Source organism: Passer montanus, unplaced genomic scaffold (genome assembly GCF_014805655.1).
Source record: "Passer montanus isolate IOZ18808 unplaced genomic scaffold, ASM1480565v1 scaffold73, whole genome shotgun sequence".
NCBI classification, from domain to species: domain Eukaryota; kingdom Metazoa; phylum Chordata; class Aves; order Passeriformes; family Passeridae; genus Passer; species Passer montanus.
The window spans coordinates 3,762,209-3,772,602 of record NW_024372481.1 but is presented as its reverse complement, the minus strand read 5'-3'; the positions used below and the strand labels follow the sequence as shown (position 1 = coordinate 3,772,602).

At 37.6% G+C, this 10,394-nt stretch overlaps 1 protein-coding gene across 6 annotated transcripts in view; it reads right to left on the bottom strand.

Annotated features, from left to right (window-relative positions):
• Positions 1–1,920: 1,920 nt before the first annotated feature.
• The window catches only part of RALGPS1 (Ral GEF with PH domain and SH3 binding motif 1), a 64,196-nt gene continuing 55,722 nt past the window's right edge, over positions 1,921–10,394 (bottom strand). For 4 of the 6 annotated variants that reach the window (XM_039730692.1, XM_039730691.1, XM_039730694.1 and 1 more), the window contains 8 exons: positions 9,906–10,057; positions 8,667–8,718; positions 8,312–8,392; positions 7,419–7,524; positions 6,258–6,350; positions 5,978–6,083; positions 4,503–4,594; positions 1,921–4,113 (listed from right to left, as the gene is read on the bottom strand). In XM_039730692.1, coding sequence (XP_039586626.1) covers positions 4,084–4,113; positions 4,503–4,594; positions 5,978–6,083; positions 6,258–6,350; positions 7,419–7,524; positions 8,312–8,392; positions 8,667–8,718; positions 9,906–10,057 — 712 coding nt within the window. In that variant the 3' untranslated portion in view covers positions 1,921–4,083. Of the gene's footprint in view, positions 4,114–4,502; positions 4,595–5,201; positions 5,323–5,977; positions 6,084–6,257; positions 6,351–7,418; positions 7,525–8,311; positions 8,393–8,666; positions 8,719–9,905; positions 10,058–10,394 lie in introns of those variants that run through there. The other 2 variants (XR_005629999.1, XR_005630000.1) reach the window with 2 other exon arrangements.

Below are 10,394 nucleotides of genomic sequence, written 5' to 3'. Positions count from 1 at the left end.
GAACATCAGCAGTGGTGCACTGTTCTCGAGGAGGTCTCTGGATTCGACCCCGACGCCTGTCAAATTAACTTTTATAAAATGCAGAAACACAAACTAGCCATTATATTTTCAAAATGCAAGTCAATTTTTAAAAAGTACAGGGAAATTGATAATTACACAATGATAAAAATCCAGTAGCTTACTGGAGTCCTGTCTGCTTTTAGAGATAGATGTGACAGCTGAATAATTTCTACAATAAAATACAAAGTTGGCATTCGTAGGAGCTCTGTGGTGGGATTTTCTTTTCTAGTGCCAAAGGCCATAAGGCCACAGACCTTTTTTCCAGTTATAGAGACCTCACACATAGAGTGTCTTTATTTCTGGGGAGAACACAGGAATAAAATGCTTACTACAATCAAATGCTTTAAATTTCATTATTACATTTAAAACTGTAGCATACCCAGCACAGCTCTCTTTCAGAGCCAAAGCTGTGTATCTCCCAAGGGATGGATCCTTGATAAGAGGTCTGTCACACCAGTTTCCTGCAAAGACCTGAACGGTGCTATTAGGCACTTCCCAACCAGCTGCAAATACCTGTAGAAAACAGCAGACTGAGGCCTCAACCATCCTATGTGGACCAAATAATTTTTTCCAATTTGAAAGAATATCTTTCCTAGATACATTGATCCAGTTCACAACAGGTTCACATCTTTCCTACCAAGGACTTGAGAGCTGGATGAAGCACTCCACGTGAGATCTCACGTGAGCTGAGTGGAGTGAGGGGCAGAATCACCTCTGTCACCTGCTGCCCACACTGCTTTTGATGCAGCCCAGGACATGGCTGGCTTCTGAGCTGCCAGCACACATGGCCAGGACATGTCCAGCCTCTCATACAACAGGACCCCCAAGTCCTTCTCAGCAGAGTTTCTCTTGATCTGTTCGTTAGAATTATGTCAGCCCAAGCCACTTATCAAGCTTGTCCAGACCCCAGTCGTCAGGTGTGGCAACTGTATCACTCAGTCTGGTGTCATCTGCAAACCTGCTGTGTTAAAATTTAAAGTGCAAAGAAATTTGTCTCTACTTTTTTTGACTTTCAAAATCTCACTTGAAAAAGCTGCAAATTTGTAGGCTTTTTCATTTTTATCCTAGAAAGGTTCATTCTGTTGTATTTATACTACTAAATGGCTAGACTCTGTGCTCCATAAAGTCTGTTCAATTATATTACCATTCATTCACAAATAAAACATGCATGCTGCCTTTGAGCTAAAACATTCCTTCTGTACCTCTGCTATTCTTTTTCATAATATTTTATTGTCAACAGCATACATACCCTGCACATTTTTAAACTTACCACCAATGCTATTACTGTTGTAGTAAACAAACTTTTTTTTACATTAAAGTATTTAATTAGCAAAACAATCATTATTATCAATGTAACAAACTGAAAAATGCAGCAACTCGATACAAGACTGAGGTAACAAAATTGCCAAAAACCTAGATTTCAACACCAGAGTTCTTACAGGTGAGACAGTTCACAAGAATTATAGAAAGAATCCTTTACACAAATGGCATGCAGTGGACTGCTGGAAAACACAGCCAAATTTAGTGCAACAGTTTCCACACAAAACAAACCAAAATTTTGAAATTGATTAACATTATAGTGTGACAAATCAGTCTCACTTTGAAAACTAGTTTCTTTGCCTCATTTTAGTGCTATTTGGAAAAACATGCATTTTGGCACTGAATGACATAAAAATTAATTAAATAAATAAAAATAAATAATGGTTAATTAAATAATAAAAATTAAAAATTAATTAATTAATACATTCAATAAACGAATAATATTACCTATAGTTATTATATCTTCACAATTCTGAAAATGGTAATTATGAGATAATGTTTACTTTTACATAACTATTGTAGTTGTTCTCTTTGATGGAGAAAAAACTTGTACGGCTTGTGATTTTTTTTTTTTGTGGATATGCTGTAACAATCAGTAGTGACAGGCAACCTATTATATTTCAATAGCAGCTTTCAATTAACCATAGAACTACCTGGTAATAGCAAATAGTACCAAATGGCATTGTTACACCTCTAATCAGCAGCTACAAACTGTTTAATACTTGAAGACTAATTTAAAATTGTTTTAAGATGTTTTACTAGTATTCTTTCACTGCCATCAATCCGAATTTCTCAATACTGTGCAGAAATTTCACAGTTGTGCTATACGGAAAAGATGTTTAATCTCATTGATGACTAATCACAAAAATCCACAGGTGCAGAACAATTCAGACTATATCATTGCCTAACAGTATGAAGTCATTCACTGCTGTCAGGATGTTACCACATTCAAAAGCTTCTACACCATCTCTAATGGTGTTCGATGCTCTGCCCTTGCAGATAACCATGTTTTCCCTAGTTCCAAGTTAAGTTAGCAAAGAAAGAGAAAAATAATACAAATATATATTTTAATTACCACTCTTTTCACACAGTTCCTCAGTTATCAAACAAATTTTATCAACTTTACATACACTTTCTCATGTCCCAGGATCTAAATGCAGTTGTCATCAGGAGCTGTTTTTCTTGAACACCTGGTATATATTAGGCTTTCAGGATTGTAACATGAACTCTTAAAAGAACAATAAATTTACTTTTGACCTACATTTAACAATACAGTTTTTTTTCTCCTTGTTGTTAGAGAAATTTCAAAATTAAAACAGAAAAAATCATGGAAGTCCACAGAATACATACTGCTAATGCCAGGGAGCTTGTTCTAGTAGAGGTTCTGTTCACTTAAACTGACTTTCATGGTGTTCCTGGTTTGTAAATTAGAGGCTGGCTTGCTAATTTCTCCTCTACGCAATCTTAGGAAAGTCAGAAGAGGTTCTCTGGTGATTGATGAAGTCGGAATAATGATACTATATGGCAACAGAGTTTCAAAAAGAAAAAGTGATGAATTTAACATACGAACAGAAAACGATTCTGACTGCAGGAGTGCCAGGGTACAGCAGGAATACAGCACAGAGAGAGTTCCTTCAGAGGAGAAGATGCAGTGACATTTCTTTTGTTTGTTTGCTTATTCTCTGCATATAGATGTGGAGTTGTACTTGCTCCACTGTTACACAGTCTTTCACTGCCATCACAATTTTATAATAGCAGTACTATCTACCAGTACTAATGTCCTGAAGTCACAACACATACTGGAATTGAGTGGAGCCAAGTCGTCCACAGAAGGACAGAACAGAAACAATGATATGGAGTCATTCTGAGGAGCCAGGACCATGTGATATAAAACACATGATTACCTGCTTCCCTGTGCTAAGGGATTTGAAATGAACAACCAAACACCAAATTTATAAGCAAGTATGCCATTGGTAAAAGAACAAAAGACAAACTTCAGTACAATATAAATTTTAACAGCCTTAAATCTATTACCAGTGTATTCCTGACCAAAATAACTGAATGAAAAAGAAAACCAACTGTCCTATGCCAAAACACTTTTTCCCAAATAGCTCAAATATGAACAGCATATTGTCCAGAGATTTGATAGAAAATTTGAGGCAGCCACATTGCTAAGCAACTCAGTGCACTTAGATTATAAAAATGTTGTTCCACAATTTTCTATTCTAATTGACACTTTGGAGCAAGTTAACACTGTCAATCATTCTGTGCATTAGAAAGAATTGAAACCCAACATGGGCCAAATATTCTTCAGTCACACAAAGCAGCTTAACAATAAAAAGAACCATTTGAAAAAGAACAGGCAGAAGATATAATGCTCAGTTTGCGGCCAAACACCATTTCATGCAGTCTCTGACCACAAATAGTTGAGGGCTCTAGAATCCTGCAGGAGTCAGGATTAATCTTCTGTCCATCTAACTTGTCTGTTTTCACTCAGTGCATGAGACTTTATCTGGTCCTAGGGATAACATTCACTTTCTGCTTTTAAAAGCTGTGTCAGAGTCACTTTCAAGTTACATAGGAAAGTGCTGAAATATCTGAGGCTGGCTCATGTCAGGAAAATCATTCTCCTCTTCCTCCTTAGAGAACAATAACCTGTTTCTTCAGTTTGGCACTTGAAGTCACACCAGGTAGGAGAGGAAATTATTCGAATGACATTAGATTAGCAGGTACCTGGAAGAGATTGTAAATTACTCATAGAATCATTACATTTGGGAAAGATCTCTAAGATCATTGAGTCCATCCTAGTATGGTTGCTTTCATTTTCCATGCAACAGTCCTTCTAAAGAAGAGACGAGGTTATCTTGCTTGAAGCAACTGAGAGTAGAGGTTATATGCTCTTAAGGTAACCAAGCCAATAGCTAGACCTGCACAAAACCTGATTCTCTAATTTTAAATAATCTTTCTTTCTGCTATTGAAAAAATGGATCAGTATACAGAATGAGGAATTATGTCTGTCCCAACAGGAATGCGTATGCACACAGATTGAAAGAGCTTTTCAAGTAAGGATTCTCTGGAAAATAGGAAAAATAAATAGGTAGAAATAGTTTTCACCACCTTACCTGAGGCTTGTTGCTTTTGCACGCGTCATCCAGATGTTTATGCCATAATATTGCATGAAACCTTGAACCAGTCTGAAACTTGTAAACATTGCCTACAAGAACAAGAAAATGAAAGACTCAGAATTTGCAGACAGACATGTAGTTTCAAAGGACTCTGATTTCTGTGCAGAAGCCAAAGTCCTGAAGTAAACTCTTACAGTAATTTGCACCTCAAATGCTCAAATTTGATGCTGCTAATATAACAGAGCCCATGTGAGGCATGTACCCAGCAGTTCTTGGGTGAAGCAAGTATGAGAACATATGTGGCCTCATAGGCAGAAAGGCTGAATTACAGCCACAGAAAAGACCATGTAGGTCGGTGTGTGGCAAGAAAACAAAGAACACTTAGTAATAAGAGAACAAAGCCTGCTTGGTTAAGAAGAACCAGAACTATTCAGTCAAGGCATGACAGATGTAACAAAGTTTCTAAAATGTAACAGACAGCAGAACCTCAGTAGTTGGCAGAAAAAAACTGTTATACAAGCACTGGATTTAAAGAAAAAATGCTGACGTGAATACTAGGAATGTGATCCCTTAAATTATTGGTTAGCAGACGCATGAACAGTTACAGTATTGGCTATCCAGGCGTGTGATATTCTAATCTGATACTGAAAATATTATAAAGCTATATACACTTTTAATAAATGTTTCTGGTTATACCACAACTGGGGACTCTGCATCATTCATACGCCGCAGGTCAGATCTAATTTAATCCTGGCTTTCTTCTCAGCAAGGCTTCTGTAAACTTAGTTTTCTTCAATGTCCTACTGCAAATTGTTTCCTGCAATCAAATATTTTGTGCATTTTAGTTAACACCCAGATGATGCACTTCACAGAATAGATGGGACTCCATATCCAGCACCAAAGCTGAAAACATGGAAACTGAAGAAAGCCTCAAGAACCTGTAAGCAGCCACTCAAAGTGCAAAATAACTCCAGGAGTTTTCTTATCTTTTGAAGTTTTGGAAGTTTAATCAAGGGAAATGAGTTATGGCATTGCAAAATTAATTATTAAAAAGTGATAATTACTTAGCAGACTTACTTTGGTAAATGGCTTGATATTTTAATTTGCCTCAGTGTAAGTCAAGATTTGATACTGACTGATTTTAAGGAAGCTATTCAGAGACTTGGAGATCAATGTATGGAGATATATGGACGTGCTGCAATCTCATATTAGCTGAGGAATTTCTGCGAAACTTACAGTAACTGTCAAAAGAAAGGAATCTCTGCAGGCAGCACAGAAGCACCACAGCATATTGTAGAAATACGTTCCATTTAATTTGTACGCTCCCTGGAAAATTCTGTATTGAAGAGCTCCCTCTTCAGTATTTATGAGTGCCATTGCAAGTTCTGTAATCTACAAGCTCATTAATAGACATTAATCTACTTCCTGTCACAGAAATGTAATGCAGACATTGTCCATCTTGCAATATCTACCTTTGTCAGGGTTATTTAGCTGGAAAATATCAGGATGCTCTGGGTCATCAGGCAGTGCCACCATCCAGCCTACAATGGAGACTTTTTTCCCAGGTGTAGATTTATACTGGAAAAGAAAGACAAATCAGTCATAGCTGAGACTGTAGTAGAGATTAACTTTTGACTGTAGAAGTTGTGCAGAAATATGGCTTAGTCTGGAACAGAAAGTACACTTTGGATGCCCTTCCAGATCTAGTTATGAGTATTCAATATTTGGTTTTAGAATAAATTTAAAACTTACATGTTTTCTTTCAGTGCCTCTTAAAGCTTTTGCTCCGAAGTACAAAAGAGTTGATCCTGAAAGCATAACCCAGTATCTAGTCCATGAGGAGAGCTGAATGAAAAAAGAAAAGAATTAGGAAAAACTCTGCATACCTCTGACATTTCAAAAATTTATTCACAGGCAAGTCCAAGTGGTACCAAAGTTAATTTCAGAAGCAAAGAATGGAGATAAAGAGTATCTCCTGATGTAAATCAGCCCAGCTACCTAAAGCTTGATGGCTGGCTGTGAATACAATCATTCTTTGTTGGGTATCTCATGGAAGTACCAGTACTGATTGTTTAGAGAAGAACAGTGTGCAGCCTTCTCCTATACAGATCTTAGGCTTTTGATTTAAAAAAAAAAATTGAGTTGACAACTCTGCAATTCTTCAAATCTTTTAGCTCTGTACTAAATCTTTAGAACTGTACTGGGTTGCATGAGAAATACATAAATCAACTCTACAGAAAATAAATAAATTATCAAATGCATAGGACAAGAACCATGTGAAACCCTTGAATTCAAATTAACTATGAATTGCCATGACTTTGGTGCTATGGGTGGCTGATCTGCAGCTGTTCCATTTTAATGTGATATCTCAAAAGCACCAAAATATATTGTAGAACTATGATCAATTGTATTTGTACCCTCCCTTGAAAATTCTGTATTGAAGAGCTCCCTCTTCAGTCTTTATGAGTGCCATTGCAAGTTCTGTAATCTACAAGCTCATGAATAGATATTAATCTACTTCCTGTCACAGAAATGTAATGCAGACATTGTCCATCTTGCAATATCTGCCTTTGTCAGGGTTATTTAGCTGGAAAGTATCAGGATGCTCTGGGTCATCAGGCAGTGCCGCAAGATTTATTTCTGCCCTCACAACACTGCTTGTTGGTTACACAATTGCTTCACTCCTGCTCTGCTGTCACAGTTAGAAACCTGACTTGCAAACTGCTGTATATCAAATGACACACAAAGGTTGCAACCTCCTTACAACCTGGTTATAACTTTGATCAGAAAATTACAACTGATAAAACCATTGTTTTGTGTGGTATCAAGCTGCAGGTTTAATATAATTCTGAAAATTAAACCAGCCACTAATGAATTAGGGCCATAGGAATAATTATAATTAGAATCACTTACAGTAGGTTTCTTGCCTTCTTTGAGCAGTGTTTTTCTTCTTAAAGGCCCTTCCATGGTAATGACTCCTGTGGAACCACCTGCTGTGCAGCTGCATGCACCTGTTAGGCTGGAGAGACAAAGCATTCCTCTACTTGAGCAGACAAATAAGGATGACAAGTAAGAAATATAATTTAGCTCTAAATATATCTTATCCTGCACTGCTTTATGTATATTGTATAAACTGAAATGTGACTCTAGAATATGTGTTTTCATAACCTAGGTATCAAATAGGAACCAAGATCTTTCAAAAAGGTTTCTATTCTGGGGGCTTAGACATGAAAAAATAAAACAGAATAAATACTGAAACCCAAAGTCAAAGTGAAAACAGGCACCACTTCTCAGTGACTAGCAACATTGTGAGCACCTACATATGGCTTGTGGATGTTCCCTCTCTTACTTGAGGTCCAAGGTCCAACCCTTTTACTGAACAAAATCAACACACTACACAGACATGGAAAGATATCATGGGTAGCTGTCTGGTAAATCAAGATTGTGGGAAAGGGTCAAGAAGGCATTCTTCTAACATCATCATTTGTAACAGGAGTCAAAGATGGCCTTCATGACAAACCTGCTTCCATAAAGGTTTCATAAAACCCCAAGTAAAGCCTAGTTTTCTGCAAAATGGGAGCCAGACATCATTAGTTAAATCAACAGCTAAACTGAATTTCATCTGAATGGGCCATAACCCTGCTTTATCATTAACAGGAATTCTTACAAGCAGGAGGGGGAAACTTCGTAAATTGTTATGGTCATACAAGGATATTTGGACACAAAATACATTACACTAGGAAAGCATAAAGACCCAAATTGAAGTTTAGCACCTTACAATGAAAGAAGCAGACCCTGAACTGTACCTGTAGACACAGCTTCGACTCCGAGGAGAATTCCTGATTGGTACCCTCCAGTTAGGTCCCAGTGTGGCATATAAACGACCCCTGTTTGTGAATGCAAATATCTGATGAGGGATATTCTAGTTTGAGACTTCAATAGTTAGGGTTTGGTAAACATGACAGAGATAGTTCCCAATCTTTTCAGGTCCAATACCTTTACAGTGCTTTATTTCAAAATGTTTGCCATTTTTTTCCTAACTAATCAATAATTTGATAAAAATAACTATTGATTTAGGGCTTACCTATGTATGGGATCATTTGTGAATGTCTTAGCTAAGTCTGTAGAGTGCTCAGTGAGTGTACATGAAGACTAACTCACCTTTCAAGCCCTGACGGCAGCTCCTCACTAAATTCTGAGCTTTCACTGCTATCTAGAAAGAGAGTAGTACAGAGAAGGAGTAAGAAAACCACCCATGTGAAAATACAAAGCCAATGTATGTGGATCACCAGAATACTCTTTTGTATAGTACCATGGACACCACTTACTCAAATCATGTTTTGAAGAAGTGTTTAGAGTTCATGGTAAAATCTTTAGTTGGAGGAGACCTACATGAGCCTCACCATTTATATTATCTCACTCTTAATTCATGTTATTGCTGTGTTTTAATACCATTACTTTAATTTTCATCATGCTTTTACTTCAGAAGCTGAGCACTTCACGTACATAAAATCCAGCTCCTTTGTAAGACAATATTTCTACCACAATATCCATAAGTGAATTGAAGTTATTAGGTATGGTATCATGGTTTATTTTCAAGAAGCAAACACACCTCTAATAGAGGATCTATCAGCTGTATGCTGCTGCTAGGAGTTAATAAAAAATATATATATATATATATATATATATATATATGATGGTATTCACAACTAAAGTTCCTATCTCTCCTTCAAGCCCATCACCTATCTGTCCCTTTTAATTTGCCCAGGACTGATCTTCTAATGCTCAGTTTTAATACAGTGAGCTGTTCCTGTATTTTCAGAAGTGCAAAGATCATCTCAGTGTCCAACTCTTGGTCAAGAAATGTGCTATCTTTTACAGTCAATTATTCTAGAAATTGCCCAAGTCTCTTAAAAGGTGGCTTTCTCTTGCTTAGAACACAGATTCTTCATCACTTTTTTGATATTATAATAATTGCTTTATTTATTGTAATATCATAATGTGTTCATTTTATGTTTCTTTGTAAGTCTTAGAGAGTACTACCAAACAAATCCCCTAGCTTCTAAAACATATAGTCAAAATTAAAGCTTTCTTTGTGTAAAGGTAGCTTTTAAAATACATATCCACTTTCCCTGTGGTAAAAGCTGACAAACGCTTTGTGTCACACACCGAGCATCTACAAAACCAAACTTCATGCCACTTTTACCAAAAGCATCAGTGGATAACCGAGGAAAGCTGATGTAACATTGACCAGGTAGCAGTTCTGGTCAACTTTCATCCATGAAAACAATCAGTCTTTGCAAGGGAACTAATAATCCGCCTAACTCTCTGCTTTCAGACAGTGAGTCTGCAGCGTCCTGGGGACAGGAGCGCGGCTGTCACTCCCCAGGCACACGGTACCTATGGAGAGGCCGTTGGCAAGGCGCGTGCCGGGCGTGTGGCCGCGCGCGGGGCTGTGACACTCCAGGACACTGTCATCCAGCAGGTGCCGCGGCCGCTCCGTCGGGAAGGTGGCGCTTTTGCTCTCCACGACGCTCAACTGACACATCATACTGGAACATGGAAGAAGAGAAAAGCATGAAAGCCCTCTTATGTCATCTAACAGCAACCCTTGGCTCACATTATTTCCACTCAGCCTCTGCCTCATCAGCAGGTTATTAAGGAGCAGGCAATTATACGCTACCATGTACTGTACATATGCTCCTTTACTACCAAAATGAGTTTCAGATTTTACTTCTCTTTGTCAGTAACAATTACTAAATTTCTGCAGCTGGGAAGTTGTAAATGTTTTAACTCCTCCATATAAAACCTGAACATCCTTGGTGGCAGCAAAAGCAGAAACCAAGAAAAAGGAGACATACCAGGAATCCACAGACCAAAGTGGATAAG